Raw genomic sequence first — 18,643 nt, forward strand, 5'->3', positions numbered from 1 at the left:
GGTCACAACATCCGTAAGTGAACCTCCCCAACATACAAAAGCTTTTGGAAAATTGTAACAATACCTATACCTAAGTGTCAGCCAAACTAATTCTGAAGTTAGTAACTCCATGGCTACTGCTCTTATACTCCATACTTTTTGAGAATTCCTATTCAAGGCAGGGTAGAAACTTCCCTCTGGAGTTCATGGGTATAATCAAACCCACCTTAGGCACCCATTCCTCCTTGCCCTGCTCTGACCCAAAGATGCAGCCTCTCTAATAGTAAAGAATGAAATGGCATTGTAAAGTTTTGTTGCCTTTTCCCAATGCATACCTGGGAAGGTCGATACAGAAACACCTCCCAACCTCACAATCTGTCTCTTTTTAAGTGGAGTGAGAAGTGTGGAGTGTTCCACAGCAGTTCCTTTAAAGAAAAAAGTTTTGAAGAGAACAGCTGGTAACATCACAAATCAGAACTGGGAGGACAGATGGTCACTGCTTACTCAAGTAGTCACTTAATAGCCATAATGAAAAATTAGCAGTTTGGTGACTCTAAGGAACAGAACAAACAAATCTTAGGAGAGGAGCAAAGGCTGAAGCAACTGAAGTTTGTGCTTGACTGGCAGCACAGCCCCATGAAGAGCTGTTTGAGAACCTCTGCCTCAAGAACTAATACAAGGGAACAAGACAAGGTGTGCTCAGAGCTGTAGAGCTGCTCCAGACAGGCTGAGAGCAAGAACTGATACTGTGAAACTCTGACATACATGCAAACCTGACATGGGAACAACCATCAGGGAAGTTCCAGACATGAAACATGAAGGAGGGCTCTTCTGCAGTGCACAGACCCACTCACTGAAGCCAAAGACTCTACCACTCTCAAAGTCTTCTAGTATTTCTGTACTTCAGCCTAACTTTTTAACTCCAGGCAGATTTAAATCAGACTTTACCTACACCCAGGCCATATTTTTACACGATAAAAACCAGAATGGGGTCATCACTATTTTGCAGGCAGAAAAGCTACAATGCAGAAAGCAATGCAAACATCCAGCCCAGAAATGGCAGATCCTGACCCACCTGCTTTTCCCAGCCAACAGGAAAGTTAAATTTGTCCGTATGAAGTGCTACAGAGGGTGGGAAAGCACAACTGTGTTCAGTCCCCATCTGTTGCACAGCTGTACTCTGAACTAACACTCAGAATTTATCCACAACACATACAAATGGGCCTCCAGTAGTGACAGGACATTTCTAATTATCCACTCCAGACCTATGGCAGTGCCACACAAACAGGATGAAGTTAGTATTTCCCACTAAAATAAAAAGACTTGCTCCCTGATCTCCTTATTGACTCAGTGTCCTGGTTTGGACTGGGATAGAGGTAATTTTCTTCTCAGCAGCTGCTGCAGTGCTGTGTTTTGGATTTAGTATGGGAATAAGAAAGGTAATACAGCAATGTTTGGGTTGTTGTTGGGTAATGCTCACCCCAAGTGCAGGACTTTTCAGTGCCTCACGTCCTGCCGGTGCACAGAAAGCTGGGAGGGAGCACGGCCAGGACAAGTGATCCAAAATGGCCAAAGGGATATTCCATACCCCAGAACATCATGCCCAGTGTGCTGCCTGAATGGTGTTGGCTTTGAGGAGCTGATTGCTGCTTGGGAACGGGCTGGGCATTGGACAGTGAGAGATGAGCAATTGCATTGTGCATCACTTGCTTTTCTTAGGTTTTATCTCTCTTTTTACTTCCAACTGTTCTTCTTTATCACATTATTATTATTACTATTATTATTATATTAATAATAATAATAATAATAATAATAGCTATTATTATTATTCTATTACATTTTATTTTGTTTCAATTATTAAACTGTTCTTATCTCAACCAACAAGGTTTTCATTTTTTTTATGCTCCCCCCCATCCCACCTGGGAGGGTTGAGGGATTGAGTGAGTGGCTGCCTTGCACTTGCAATGTACCAACAACGACACCAAAGAAAGCAAGTGACATACAAAGGCTAGAGGAGGACTATTAAGGCTACATTCAGGATTTTTTCTGCTGGTTAGAGGTGATGTGGTTAGTAATGACTTTAGCTGTCAGTAGATAAGGAAAGTCATCAGCAGATCCACAAGCCGTAGGCACATCAAAGGAGAAGCAGCCTTGACTTTCAACTGTGCAAAACACTCTCATGCTAATTGATCAGTTTTTCTCCTTTGCTTCTTGAAGCGGTACCTCTTTTGTTTGACAAGTTATCTGCCTGAGAAGTGAGATATTTAATACACTTGGCCTTACTACTCTAACTGTAGTCTGAAAGTGACCATGATTTACAGAAGAGGAGTTCAGCAGAAGTCATGAAAATAAAAACCTTCCAGGATAGAACACAAAGAAAATTCAGAAAATGAGGTTAACATTTGGCTGTATGTTTTCTTTTCTTTTAATGCAGAACCTCAAAAACATACCAAAATAAATGCAGCTTCTTAGAAAGCAGAGCTGTTACACTTGTGACAAATATTCCCAGAGATATCTCCTAGGTTCATATTCATGATGTTAAAATGTTTCTTATCTCCTTTGATTAAATATCCACACAGCCAGTCAGTTTAAATGTTTTTGAGCTTTGTAATTCTCTGTTTCACCTCGTTAGTCTGTCACTTCTTCCACTAGCTCTTCATTTATAATTTATGGTGTCAAGCACCAAGTTTTCACAGCATGAACATTTTACAGGTGCTGGGTCAGGCTGTCAAGCTAAAGTAATACTAATAATCAGTGGCTCTGCAAAATCTTAGACTCTTTACATACAGTGGAACATCAACATGAAGGCTCAACTGTTTTTATCAATTAATCAGGTTTGTAATACTTTTAACATTATAAACAAATAAATATACTGAAAAGCTTGTCACTTACTTGACAGGAAATAAGTTTGACTATCTAACCAAAGATCAAATTATTTTAAAATATTGGACAGCATGGAGTACCCACCTCTACTATGCAGAAACTTTGAGCTTTGAATGATACACTTTTAATGCACATTCAAGGAGATTTAAATTTCAAAGATAACTGAAAAGCATTAAATAGATATCAGAATGCCATCATTCATGTAGTAAACTGTTGAGTAACTGGGCTCATCTTCCACAGTATATAATTACCCTTCTTTTTCCTTTTGCACTATGAAATAATCTAATTGGATAAAGTAAATAATTTTTCTGACTTCACATCAAAAAGTGAAAGTAAAAAGACTGCTTTTCCATTTTTTTAAGGTTTTTTTTTTCAGATTCTCTGTAGTACAAGAGGTGATTTAGACAGGTACTGCACTGCATCAGTAGTCAAATGCTGGAAAGACAGCAGCTCTGTGGGACTTGGCTCAAAGCACTGCTTCAAAGGGCTACTTGAGACCTAAGTGCCTGTTACACAACCCAGTGATGCAAGAGCAATGTCACTGAGGATGGCTGGAGCACTGCCCAGGGACTCTGCAGGCAATGCCAAATATAGACTATATAATAATAATACACACACACTGCCAGTGACAAGATGGGAACCTCTATATTTCAGTGATTAGCACACAGGAAATGTTTGAATTAAAAAGTGCTTCATGACATTTTTCTTTAAAACTTTTTTTTTTCCTCTTTTGCCATTCTGCTTGAAATGTCTGAGCACAGAAAATACGAGAAAGGCACAAACAGCACCACAACTTTGGAGATGAGTTACTCTATCAAGGGGAAAAATAGGCAGTAATTATAAAAATAAATGTTCTTTTCTTCTATCTGAAGACTGCAACATAATGAAAATGCTCAGTTTGTCTAGGAAGGCTATCCAGCATACCACAGAATTACAGAACTATATATTAGTTCAGTTCAGAGGGAACCTCTACAGACTATCTAGTCCAGCTGCATTGACAGGGACATCTTCTACTTTCCCAGATTGCTACCAACACCATCCAGCCTGGCCTTCGACACTTCCAAGGATGGGCAGCCACAACTCCTCTGGGCAGTCTGTGCCAGTCCTTCACCACCCTCACAGAAAGGAATCTCTTCTCTATAGCCAATCTTAATCTACCCTCTCTCCATTTAAAGCAGAGGAAGAGAAATGTTATGCTGAAAAGCCAAAAAAATTCACAGCAGAAGGCAGAACCGGAGTTGAAGGAAAACTGGAGAATGCTTCACAGTCAGGAGAAGTACTGAAAAGTGATAACATATTTAGAGGCTGTACAGGAAGACAATGAACACTGTTAAAAAGAAACATTATTATTCTTTGCACATCAGGACTGAGGCAGGAGTTGGAAAACGGATGCAGCTAACAGGTTTTGCACAGATTTGCTTCCATTAAAACAACTTGTCACCACAACTGTAGCTAGAATCCAAAATATATCATCAGTAACTGATAGTGTAAAATTCTAAATAGCTGTAACTGATCTGTGTAAAAATCTAAATCACTGTCTTTCAAAATGCAGCAATTTACCAGACACACAAAAACTAAGACAACTGAAGCTGTCTTCACTTCTAATTTCAAACTGCATGGCAGAAGGCTGTCTGCAAGAAGCAAGGTTTCATTTTCATTAACGATACAGTTATACTAGAGTAAACAACATCCTTGAGAGAGTTATCATATATTTAATTGAGACTCTTGGATCTAGGAATAGTTTCATGCCAAGCATTTTTTTACCTCATGTATGGGGTTGGTTTTGTTTGCATTTTGGTCTATAAAAAGAATTATTGAGTATTACAAGGAGTCAGATGGAGAAAATCAGAGTTAAAAGGAAATGTTTTACTGTTAAAATTAAGTATATGATTACATTCCTAGGTAAAAGAGCAACTATAAAGGGGGATACATTTAAAATTGAATACTAATTTATCACACAAAGTTCATAAACCCAGACTGATCCAAAGCCTCCTTTTTTTACTAGAGCGAGTGGCCACCACACCTGAGCAATTGGAAATACTTACTGCTCTCACTTTCCCACCTGTTCAAAATCATTCTCAGCCTATAAACAGAATATTTTCTCATGGCAGGTTTCTCTACACTCTCCATAATGCAATCAATTATTGTTTAGTGCTGTTTCCCACCACCAATAATGAATGCCTTGATCAGAATCTGAGTGCTTTTCTGATTGCCCACAGTCCCTTCATTTCCAGTGCTTGCTCTCAATCAGATCAAGTGATTTAAATCTCATACTTAATTTAAAATAGATGAAGGAGGAATTTAAGATGTTTCATTCATGTAAATACCAATTTTATAACAATGAATATTATCTTTTATACTGTTACACAGCTTAATTTATTTCATCTAAGAGCAATAAAACAGAGTAAGCACTGAGCAATCCTAATAGCCAAGCAGAATCAAATTACGGAAGAAAAAGCTGACATCTGAATTATATGCATTAAGGTAAAATTACAGCTGAATTTGAGGATAATTTCATTCAATTTGACTTCAAGAAAGCAGTACTTCTTTGAGCATTAATTCAGAATTATACAAACCAAAAAGTGTTTTGAATCTATAAAAATTATTTTGTTTAAAGATATAATTAAATTTTAAATTACTGATTGTGTGACAACACCATATTGGTATTGAACATTTTAGTTTATCATGTACATTTCATGGCATAAATGTCAGAAATAACTCTGGGTTAGGAAACTAAAACAAGTTGTAAAAGTGTTTTTAACTGCTTTAAATATAGAGCTAAAGATGTAAGCAAGTTCATAAAAGGCATGGTTTTTGAGACAGACAGATTTAACAGTGCAATCTGTGGTGCAATTCCTCAAAAATAAGTCATGAGACTGATCTCATTTATTGTTTAAGTAATGTCCTTGTCCAGGATAATCTTGGTCTAATGGGATTTTTTTCATGGAAAAGTTGGGAGGCATTATCAACAGAATTAAAGACTGAAACACTATTGAGGGGAGGCTATGGGAAGACAAGGAGTAATTCTTTTCTGGGATAATAAGGAAGGAATGACATTAAATATAAAATATCAGACAATCCAAAGCAAGAACTTCTTTGCTCTGGGAGCCAAGCAGAATTTCATTCATGAAATAGCAGCAGCCAGAGAATATAAGACATCTGCATATTAACTGCTGACAAGCCAACCAAGGACCAATCCAACGACATGGGAATGAAGGAGACAAAAATGAGAGGAACTGTCCAATATTCAGAATGATAAAAACCACTACTATTGCACAAAGTACCAGCAAAATCCCACCAGGAAAGCTGTATGTGGTACTGGCCACCGTTTTTTTTTCCAAGAAAGAGCAAATTAAACAGGATGAAGAATAAGCAAAGGCAACTGTAACTATCACAGAGATCAGAAATCTCTTGACTGAAAGATGAAAACTACACACCAAAATCCAAAAGAAAATATGTGGCTTCACCTACAACAGTGAGCTGGATAAAAAATGAGAATGGAAAGGTAGTCTTAAGTTTTGAGACAAAGCCAGCACAAGTATAAATGAATAAGCACCACTCACTAATAAATGCAGCCCATAAATGTATTTGAATTTCACAGCACTGAAGTTCAGAAGAGCCTTCCAACAGGAACAATGAGGGAACATGGCTTAACTAGATTGAAAGTGATAATTAAAAATTTTATACAACATCACTGGAGCCATGTGAATTGTGGTAACAAAGCTCTTTCCCAACCCTGTATTACAGAGCCCCTCAATGCAGTGTAAATAATCTTGGCAGGTACGATTATAATGCAAATACAATTCTTTCTCTCAAGAACAATTAAAAAACACTGTCAGTGCCAGTAATGTTACACTGACACGTTTTCCTCACCTCCATGGAAATGAAGCCACTTCCTGAATTATGAACTGACCCTTCCACTGCTAATTTCATTTCCTGTCTTGGAAGCCAAGGGTCACCTCTCCCTCCAACACATTTGCTTTTGGTTCACAGTAAAAAGAACCTAAATAATACCTGAACCCTCTTCACAGAATTTCAACACAGTTCTCTCCAAACTACTGCATTTATCTTCAATGTAAGTGTCCAAAGGGCATAATCCACATTATGGACTAATAACCTGTAAAACAGCATTTTATGAACTGTAGCGGTTTTCAGCAATGAAAACAGAATCAATGGACTCAAGTTGATAACATTTTTTTCCTACCCTACACTGGAATTAATTTAATTTTTATATTTTTTAAATTATGTGCATTTTCTAAAGCACTAGAACCTGTTTGGGAGTCTACAAATCTCTATGCTTACAGCTAGAGATGACATATTGTTATCTAATTTTTTTTTTACCACCAAACTAGACTCAAAATATTGTAAATGACAATATTCACATAAGAAAGTAATGAAAATTAGACTATTTTTTATCTTCTCTTCCTTCTTCCTATTTTCTTCCCCTCCTCTCCTTATCAGAAATGCACTGTTCCATCTCACTATCTGAATAAAGGATGGCTCACTGCTATTTTAGCTTTAGTCATAAAAATTCATTACTTTAGTGTAATGAAAATCATACTGATGTGCCTCACAACTGCATAAATGTTCTGCTCAAAGAACACTACTTCCATGATGCTCATCAAAAAGAATTTTCCTTTATTTATAAAGCACTTCATAGCAAGACTATTTCTTCATTTCTTTCCACAGTTTTCTCCTAGTTTAAACCAGAAAAAAAAAGCTTTTAACATATGTCCCATACAATAAAGGCCCCAAAACCCAAATATTCAAAGTAATTTTTTTTTTGGTCCATGTTGAATAACTGTGAAGTCAATGTGAGCTACCTGGAAGCTCATATAATCAGGTAATTTGGATGATGCATTCACTGAATTCAGTGCAATTATATCCCATCTGGAGATAAGAACACTGGATATCAGGAAAAGAATTGCTTGGGTCAGAGAGAGACTCAAGAACACAAAATCACAGTTAAAGGTAAAAATTATCAGTGCAAAAGACCGAGCAGTTCTTCAATTCCTCTTTCCACAGACTGAATATCAATTCAGTAACTTCCTGCTTTCCTACAGATGCTATACAAAAGAAGAGCTTTAACTAAGCAATGCTTAACTGAAGGGTATTATTTTATATAAACCAAACACTGCTGTTTTGAATTACAGTGTACCCTTGATTTTATTTACACAGCTTTGTGCAGTTCCAGATGATTCACTTCAGCCACCCTTGTCTGCAAATGGACATTCAGTAAATTATCTTTGTGCAGGGAAAACATTTGGCTATTGAGGGATTTTTCCATTCATTCATTCATTTATTTATTCATTCCTACTTCTGGAATTTCAGGTGAATTACTGGAGAAAATTTAACAAAAATGAAGTGATTTTATTCCACCGACACTAATCACACTGAGGTGTGGTAAGGAAAGCTGTAGGGAACACTAATGTAAATTATCTGCTAACAGAGAACATTGAAAACTCCTGTTTTGAGGTACTTGTAAAAGTGAAAAAGATACTTAGGCCATAAGAATGACATTTTTATCAAAAGGCCACATTTCACATTTACTCAAATAACATGGTAATAATACTGACAGCTCAGGAGAGAAAACAAAGACCAGACCAGGATCTCTGTCAATGCAACCACACCATGATTTAGGGATTTTATCAGAACTCAGAAGCTGTAGGGGTATCATGAACTCATCTAAATACTTAAGCAATTCAGAATTTCGTAGAAAAAGAATTAAGCAACTTCTGTTCCACATAAACTAAATTATAAACCATCCAGCCCTCCAGGCAGAAGCCTGAACAATAAGGTGAGCTATATGATAATTTATCCAGTAACCTTTACAATGTGTGTCCCATGATCCACCTGAACCACAAACGAAGGAACAAATGCAAATCAAGAAGAACACTGTCTGTTGTCACTACATTTAACATAATCTATGTGCAATTCTAAATGTCAACATCTAATCAAGCCTAATCTATTATTGATCATCTTTTTTGTTTTCAAAATATTCATCCACGACACAAACTTCTATCAGTTTTTATTTCTTCAGGCACATCTCTCAAGTTTGAAATGCATCTGTCAGACTAGAGCTATTGAAAATAATTTCCTAATTTGCTTTAAAGTAATGGAAACCTACTAATGATAAGGCCTCAGGGCATTACTTAAAATCCAAACTACTCGTTATAAAATTTGTAAGGAGAATTATTAGTGGTAAAGTGAACAGGATGAGTATTACTAGAACTTTTAATGTACTTAGTGATGCTGAAGGGATGCCATGAGAAAGGAACAGAGCAGTGTGACCTCCACTGGCCTCCTCTATGGTTTTGACTCTTGTTAATTAACTCTTTGAACTTCCAACAGAGTTTTTTGCTTTCTGAACATGGAGTTTGACGATGGAGCATGCAAGTTTTAAAATTCCTTTGTTGCTTAATGTAAACCACCAGTAAGGTGCATGTTTTCATTATCATCTAATGCTGACCCCCTGGAAGATGGCAGCTCTCTTGCCTTAAGTAATTCAGTTGATTTAGGAGAGGATTGCACTGTCAGTCTAAATAAAGCACCCTAGGTGAATGATATGTGAAGGGGGAGAGAAAAAAATGAAGCATTCAAAATATAGAATCTGCAGTGGGAAAGTTTGTATCACCTACATTTTTACACTAATTGGATTAACAACTCCCACACCTGAAAGTCAGGAAAAGACAGAGCTGAAGTAGTCCCTATGGCTCAGAGTCTCCATCAAAGAGAGCCGATTCCCACGCTAGTGGGAGTCAAACAGCTCCCTGGGCCTGCTGGTCAAGGTTCCTGCTGGGAGACCTTGCTCTCAGGAAGGCTTTCAAGAGACCAGGTACACAAAATGGCAAAAAGGTTTCAAGTCTTTAATTTGTGTGGTACAAACCTACTTCATCTGCAGTCAGCATTTTGAGAAACTGAGTTTTGATATATTACGGATTTTTAAAACGGAAGACAGACTTCCTAGCAGAGAACAACTTAGTTATGGACAGGAAGAAAAAATAACAATGAGATTCACTGAAGACTACACTGAAAGCCAAGGTCCTGTGTCTACCCCTGCCACCTACATCTGACAACATCAAATACTAATTCCTTGGAATCTGCACTGGGTGTCACAGACTGGTCACCTAAACTAAAAGCTTTGGCCTTTAACGCTTCTCCTCAGATCAGTGCTGTACAGACATGAAGGCTTACTCAAAAGAGTATTGTGAAAATAGTGGTTTTGAAGACATCCAGTACTGAAAAATAAACTCGGCATGCAGCCTAAAGTTTGCACAGAGCCTTGGACTAAACAACAGTCACAAAAAATGCTGGATTCCTTCCAACCACCAGCATTCATCTTGCTGCAGCAGATGAGATGCCCTTTAGATAGTCAGTAGAAAAACTGGAGGATATAATATCATTATATTCATCTGCATCAAGACAAACTACTAAAATGACATGGAATACCATCAGATTTCCTGGCTGCCTTTTGTAATCCCAGATTTCTCCAGATGCAGCTTTTATATGATACCTGTCTCCAGTGGACCGTCTTTCCTCTGTGCAGTGCACCAAAGCACTCCTTTTTCTTTGATAACAACACCATCTTACACAGGCAAATTCTTGCCCTTACTTTGAGATGTGTATCAATATTTCTTAAAGAAGAAAATTTGCTTAACTCTTTCCAGAATTCTGTGTCTTGGAATCTGTAACTTAATGACTTTTTGACCACATAACAAAATCACAGGGTAAGCATTCCTACAGTTGTGTCAACAGCAACAGTTTGGGTTCCCATCATATCTGATGGAGGCTGAGAGGGAGTTTGGCTGAGAGGCTCCAGTGTGCCACAGGTCTCATTGTGTTTCTCCATTCCTAAATGCTAACAGTATCCGTATTTAACTAAATTAAATGGTCCTCTAAAAAATAAATTCTGCTAAACTAAATTGTTAAATCTAAAATAACCCTCTAAGTGGGTGCTTCTACTGTATCATTGTGGTGTGGAAGTGTTTAGCAACTGCTGCAATACAAACAAAAGCAATCTACCAGAGACAAAGGTTTTACATTTCCCTTGCTTTCCTTTTCAAAGACCTTCAGGAGCCACACACAACTGAGAGTAAAGGACTGTGCAATTTTATATGGTCCCAGTTTGTTTAGCAGAAAGTGCTGAATTCAAACCACATTTTGAAATATGAATCCTTCATCCAAATGCTTTCCATGCAATCAATTTCCAGCCACAAATACTGGAAACACTACAGAAGAAAATTATTAGGTCCCCTTTAATTTTTTTTTTCTAATGTGTCCAAAATATATTTGAACAAATCTAAATTCTTTTTTCCTGTAAAATTTTATTTTAAACCAGCAAGTGAAATCCACTGAGAAAATCAGCCTGGGAACATTCAGAAAGATAACCACTTTTATCCAGATTAAAATGCTAGTGCATTATCTTATGGAATGCTTTCTAATTTGTTCTTTTATTCCTTTATTTTAAGCAAGAAGCAACCAGCAGTCAGAGAATACAAATTACAGCAGCAAGTACACTCTAACCAAGGGTCCCCAGCCAAAACAAATCACTCATTACATGCATCAATGATACTGTTTGCTGTATGTGACTTTTCCCCTTTTGTTCTAGGTGCAGAAGCCATTAAGTGGATTGAGGCAGTGGAGCTCCCAGCAAATTCACCTTTTAACTGTGTTCTCATCGTGTGTGTGCACCTCCACAGGGGCTTGTTGCACACGGTGCCTGCTGCCCACCTTTCCTTCTGCACTGAAGTGACACAGCACTATTCCAGTCTAAGCCCTGTGTAATGTCAAAAGCATGTTGGCATGAAGGAAAGCTGTGCTATCAATGCACTGAACACACCCACATATTAAAATGTTCCCTCTGGATCGCTGTGTTTATGTCACGGCTTCTCACCTAAGTATTGCTTGTGCTGTCCCACCTCCCCTCATTAACCTCTCCTCTTGGAGAATCTGTCAGCAAACACCAGACACCTTCAAAAAGTGTCTGGGACTCAGTCAACTTACAGCAAACAGAACCATCTCTCAGGAGATGAAAAAATAAAAAATCTGTCAGCTTCTTAGAAATCTACCTAAACACAAACCAGGAATTTCAGTTTGAGGACAAAATACATTTTAAATCTTCAGCCTGCTCTACAGAAAGGAAATTTTATTTTCAATCTAATCTCCTCATGTAATAAATGCTCTTGAATTTTAAAGACGTGACCCTACATGACTGTCAAAAGAAATGTCAATAATATTACAGCATTTTTTTATTCTAGTCTTAATTTAAATGTCAAAATACCCCTAACTTTCTTTAAAAACACAGAATAACTACTGATGCTTTATATATTTAGAATAGGAACAGATCCATAAACCAAAGCAATAGTAGCTCCTGGCTTGAAGGTGGAGGAGTACCATGAGCTACTGTGAAAGAATTGTTTAAAGAGCAGAAAACTGTACAATATCATAAACCAGAGGGGGAGAAATACCCATGCATTGTCTGGGCAGAAGTTTATTTATTATCTATAAAACTATCTACAGCCTCATTAAAATATCTTTATTTATTAAAATTAACAAATCTCTAATTATTAATTATCAAAGTATTCAGCACTTTTTTTTTCCCTACAGGATGACAGAACACAAATATCAGTAAGTGAGAGAAATGCTGACTTCAAGAAGTATTATGTTGCATGAATGAGACAAACAGAAGAACTACGGAGTAGGAAAATCTTTAGGGGGTTTTGTTTTGGGTTTTGTTGAGATAATTTTGAGTTTTGTTTTAGTTTGGCTTTTGGGGTTTTTTAATACAATGGATTAGCCAGCTTCAAATATAGAACATGTAGTTTATTTAAAGCCAAGATTGGTCTCTAAGCTTTGCTCTGCACCGCATTAAAATTAGTACTGAGGTCACAAATGGCTGCTGGATTAACTGAAGTGATTTCTCCTTAATGATTATTTTGAACAGACTGGTTCTTAGATGTGAGAATGATCAATAGCTGACCTACACAAAATATGTTTCAATATTGATAATGAAAGCATCCTTGGAAATAAAGTAAGGAAGAATGAGGGGATTATGAGAAACAAAGAAGCTAAAGATGATTTCACTGTTTAATTTTAATCATTTTTGTACGGTCCAGAAAGAAATCCTGAAAAAAAACCAACATGTTTTTATCACGTGAGAGACATCTTTTCAGCAGTAATTAGCAGTTCTAACACCTTATCATAAAGACTGATATGTCATTTACAAGTTAAAAAACAGCTTCAGAAGGCATATTGTTCACAGCAGATAGTTTTTGTATTGACCTCTCCTGCATTATAACACTGCTTCTGGAGGCCAGGAGAGATTATGGATAAATAATTTATCTAGACTTGTCTATTTCCATCCACCTTATCATTCTCTCTGTCACAGAGTTCAGCATGTTAAGGGGCATATCAAACACAAGGCCAGCCTCATCTTTGTGTCAACGTCACGCTGGGGAAATCCAAGGATCCTAATGAAACATTCCAGCTAACACACACAGCTGGAATAGGAATATATCCTAGCTATGCTATAATGGGATTAAGAACAACAGAATCCTTCCCATACAGTACACAAGCACAATTTTCTGAAGATCCCTGATCAGTTAAATGAGATTTTTAAACATTAGATTTTCCATTTAAAAAAAAAAAAATAGCCAACAAATGGATATTGACTTACTGTGTATCTTAACTAACAAACAACCTGCTGAACTTTTCAACTTTTCTAAAATTCTCAAGTGAAAATTTTAACATCAGATATCCTAAACGAACACTCAAGGAGAGTTAAGAGCTAAAAGTATCTATCTGGAAAGACAGAGGAGATTTTAATAAGAAAAACTCAATTTCCTACATGCTTTTTCATTCTCTCTTTTTCCTCAGTAAACTTTTTGACCTCCCAGAAGGAATGATGTCTGACCAGAGTTAAACTGGTAAACTCCAGGAAAACAGTTCCTCTGTGGTGTTTTCTCTCCTGCAAATTACATGAAAACTAATATATTTATTTGGTTTTAAACTCTATCTGCTTAATCTATGCATTTCTTAATATTTAGTATTTCCATACCAATCATTCTCATTTGTCAAAAAAAACCCAACAAAACTTAAACAAAATATCCAGACAGCCCTCAGTTTGCAAATCTGTTCATTTCATGGCATACAAATCAAGGCTCTTGGATAACAAATCATTTCTGAGTATCTACAACTGCAGAGGTTCCCAAGGCTTCATTAGCACACAAGTCCATATGGATGTGGGATTTTACACATGGATAAAAAATATTGTTAAAAGTTCCTTAAGAACTTGAAACTAAAATACAATTTTGCTCATCATTTTATCTACATGCTGAAAAGGGAATGACACATGTTTACTGTAATGGATTTGTTTATTTCTCGTGTTTCTGTAATGATATAAATGCTTATTAAAGTATGAGCTGGACAATGAAACAGCAGAATTCAGCAGGACTAGCACAGCACAGGCAGCAGCACAGCCTTTCTACAGTACTGTAAGTTCTCAAAGAGATATCCTCTAGCAGTAAAACATCACGTTCATTCAGAGAAAAGTCCAGTCTCTCCACACTTAGTCCCTGGTCTCCCTATTGCTACAGTAAAAAAATCTGAGTTCTGTATTCAGAAAGAGTGCCTATGTGTGGTGGATTGCACTTCTGGAAAAATAAATATGTGAATGAAAATGAGCCAGTTTCTCTGAACTGATGAATACCTCCAGGTCATTAGTAATCTACCTGATATTTTACTACCAGAATCAAAAAGCTTTATTACCTACTTTGAGCCACCCAATTTATATCAAGTGTAATCACTGTAAAAATAAAGGCTGTATGAATTTCAGAACTGACATTTGACACTATTGCTTACTTCACTTTTTTTTTTTTTTTGTAATAAGATAAAAACTAGTGCAGGTGCCTTTTAGAGGTATGAATAAAAAGACCAACCTTGCATAACCTGACAAAAAGTTATGATACCTGGAAACTTAAAAAGCAACAGCTTTTTTTTATACTTCACTGATAGGCATGACTCATTATAAACTCTGCAAGTTCTATAGTTGGCATCAGGAATTAATTGTCTGGTGATACATAATGGCAGATACAACCTGAAAGGAGACAGGGTACAGAAACTCTTTCTGACATATATGTAGGAACAAATACGGTTTCTGATTTTTATATATGCAGAAACATTTATGAGTGCACGCTTAGCACAGGAGACTGTTGAGCCATTACCTGGTGTGACCTTTATCTTGAAAGCTCCCACAAGTTTTGCACAAGGAACTGCTCAGGTCCAATGCCATTATCTGTAATTTTATTAGCAATTGCCCAATTCATGGTGTTCTGGCAAGCAAAGAACAAAGCTACACCACAGCACGCTGAAAACCTTGCACAGTAGCCTGTTCATACTGGATGTCAGGGACAACCACTGAAAATTTGTATAAACGTGCAAGCACACAACCTCCACCATTAATTCCACCTCTGTGCAAAGCAGTCCTGCCACACACTGCAGTGGTTACTCCTCCTATGCAATTCCAAGCCCTACAGGGTTGTTCTGAGCAGTAAAAATTAGACCTTGGCATGGTCATAATATGTTTTTGAACTGACCACTTCATGAAGATGAATGAGTAAGTTCACTTCCCTGCCAATAGTACTGTTTGTGCCTGCCTTGCTACAGATTCTCTAAGACACCACACATTGATTTACTGGGTGAAGAATGACAACCTAAGAGCCTTAGAGCTATATGAAAAAAAAATTGTAATTCTTTCTGTTTGACAAGACCAAAAAAGATTAATCCCAGCATGGTTATAATAACAATTTATAAGACCAGAGTATATTATTTTTCTGAAAATCCCTCTTTAATAACAGGAAACAAACCGTTAAGAATGAAGTGGAAGGGCTGTTTACCAAGTCAGATTAATAAACCCATTCCACTTCCCAAACTGATTGTTTTTACCCAAACAATCAAGAGACAAACCAAACAAGACATTCCTTTTCAATTTACTATTAATGCTGGTATGTTTCTGAACACAAAACAGAAGACGAAATATACAGATAGCCAAGTTAATATATCATTATAATAATGATTAGTGAAAACCCAACAGCAATTATTCCAGACATTTTCAAGACAGGCATGCTGAAAATGTCACTTCAGGAAAATTTAAAGAGATCATGTTTCCTCACAAGATTTCAAAAAATTCTTTGCAGCTGGGATTCCAAGTATTAGTAACCGGCATTTTAACCTTCCACATTTATGAGTTTACACAATGGGCAACTTTTTTATTGTAGTAATTTCCTTTCCTTCAATTCCTGCATTTAGAGAAAGTTATCATTAAAAGCAGACTCTTTTTGCTAGCATTTTATTAACAAGGTGGGGGGGTGTGTATGAAAGCATGTTGGACTGTTTAATTCAGCCCATTTTCAGTTCACTTGGGTTTTGTTGAGTTATACATATTATTTGATTTCCATGGTGATAATGCGGTACCAAAGATAAGAGGCTACTCGTTTTACTGAAGTTTGGAAGCAATGTGCAGAAAAAGAAGTTCCTCGGAAGTTAGGAAATTCACCAGTACTCTCTGCAGCCAACACCTCAACACCTGGACTTGTTAGGAAAAGTTACATCAACAACAAGAAACCACTGCATCCCTGACAGGCTTTTGGCAACTATCTTCCCCATCCTTTAAAAACATCATTAAAACTCTTTTAAAACACTATTTAAACACTACTAATTTAATCCCAGAATATAAAACACTAGTTTAGAAACCTAAACTAAGTTGCATAAATTGATAAAAAAACTCTTTGCCTTTGATGCTCTTATGCTGTCTTAGCTGCTCTACAACACCAAGAATACATTTTTTTTAAAACCACCTTTATGTGTGGTGTTAGGCCTTGTGGTAATGCAGCAGACATTAGCATGCACTAATGCCTGTGACATCAAAGGAAAACTGGCTTGTGCCACTGTGAGTCTGATGTCTTCCAAGACATAAGAAATGTTAAAAATCAGCCTTGAGATGATTGCAAGCTCTTCAATTATAAACTGGAATTATTCCTAGCATTTAGCATGGGAGAGGTAAAGGAATCACACTAACTTGGAATGTCCTTGCCATAACTCATTCTGATGGCACAGGGGCTTTGTGGCCATACTATAGTTCTTCCCAGTTTTCTAGAGATCTTATTTTACTGTTACTGAGGCCAATAAAAAGAGCACTGAAAACAGACTGCAGAGCAAAACTGTGAAAAAACACTAACTATATACTTGATAGTACTCCACGACTAAACCCAGTTTGTCTTCTTTCACCTTTAGTTTCCACCATATCCAATTTCAACGCTCCTTTCAATAATAGCAGGTAAAGCAACCTCTGCCAGCAGCAACATTTAGAGCTACTCCTCAGTTCCTGTATTTTCAGTCACATCACACTAAAATCTCAAAAAAGCCAAACTGTACAAAAATAATGTTAAAAGCACAGAAGCCTCTCATACACATGTAGAAATAGATGCACCCTCTGCGACTCAAATAGACAGATGCACATAAAACAAGCAGTTTAAGAAATTCTCTGCTTTATCCAGATGTTCGATAACATGTAACATGATGTTTCATAATCAGGTCTGGGCTCTTTCTTTTAGTTCTTCCTAACAAAATATTGTATCCTCTGGGCGTGCTACGCATTTTTATTCCTATAAACGGGATGATTCCCTTCTTAATCCCGAGGTATTTTTCTAAAACACATACCTTACAACCCGAAGAATTAAAATAACGTCTGATGAGCATGCACCTGTTACAAAGATTTTAAATGCGATTTTTTTCAGACAATCAGCCCGGAGTATGCAGAAATTACATGTTAAGGGCAGTCAGGCACCTTTGAACAGTTCGCTCACCAGCAGCAATTCCCCTTAAGGGGCGATGAGCTCTCTCAAACCCATTCTATAGCATTTGCGTTCGGCAGGACCGAATCAGACCATAAACCCACACTTCCAATAAAATGATGCTACTGCTCCACCTCGCCGGGAGGCAACTTTCGCTTCCCTGCTCTCACTCCCAGCCCGCGGCTGCTGAGGGTGCCCGGGGGGACAGCGGAGCGCTCCCGGCTGCCGCGGAGTTATCCCCGCCGGGGGACGGCAGCGGAGCCCCGCCGCTCCTCCGGCCGCAAGCACCCAACTTTTGGGGCCGGCAGGAAGCGGTGGCCGCCGGGAGGCGCCCGGTCCTGCACCCCTGTGGCCCCGCATCCCCGTCGGCGGCCGGGAGAGGCCGAGCTGGCGGCCGCAGGTGCGGACCCCTCCTTCCATCCCCTCACAGCCCTCGCCCGCCGGAAAGTTGCGGGGAGACCGCAGCCGCGGCCGCCCTCACTCACCGTGGTTGCTGGCGACGTGCCCGGCGGCGGCGGGGCGCGCTGTCAGCAGGGGGAGGAAGAGGCCGACTCTCCAGAGCAATGCCCTCACCTCACTACACCCCATGGCTGGTGCCCGCCGAGCGCTCCGCGACCTCGGCCCGCCGAGGCTGCCCGTGCTCCCTCAGGCCGGCGGGGACCGCCGCCGCCCCTCCGGGCTGCGCTGCCTGCACTGCCGCCGGGGGTTGCGCGGGCCGGGCCGGGCGCAGCCACCGCCGGGGTCCCGGGGCACGGCGGCAGCGCGGGGGGCGAGGGCGGGCGGGGGCGCGGGGACCCCGGTGCCGCCCTGCCGTGAGGGGCGGCGGCGCTGGCAACGGAGAGCTCCGGCAACTTCCAGGCGGCGGCGGCGGCGGCGGGCGGGGGGATCGCGCCCCGCTCCTTCCGCCGGCTCGGGCCGGTGGCACCTTCAGC

At 38.9% G+C, this 18,643-nt stretch overlaps 1 protein-coding gene across 3 annotated transcripts in view; it reads right to left on the reverse strand.

The window, feature by feature from the left end:
* Positions 1-18,306, reverse strand: part of LOC102113376 (ephrin type-A receptor 6) — a 385,909-nt gene extending 367,603 nt beyond the window's left edge. For all 3 annotated transcript variants that reach the window (XM_088052284.1, XM_014253507.2, XM_088052285.1), the window contains exon 1: positions 18,197-18,306. In XM_088052284.1, the coding sequence (XP_087908410.1) occupies positions 18,197-18,299 (103 nt within the window). In that variant the 5' untranslated portion in view covers positions 18,300-18,306. The remainder of the gene's footprint in view (positions 1-18,196) is intronic.
* Positions 18,307-18,643: the final 337 nt, after the last annotated feature.

Source organism: Pseudopodoces humilis, chromosome 2, assembly GCF_049639895.1.
Source record: "Pseudopodoces humilis isolate 2021_Gansu_Grassland_sample_001 chromosome 2, ASM4963989v1, whole genome shotgun sequence".
Classification (NCBI taxonomy): Eukaryota; Metazoa; Chordata; class Aves; order Passeriformes; family Paridae; genus Pseudopodoces; species Pseudopodoces humilis.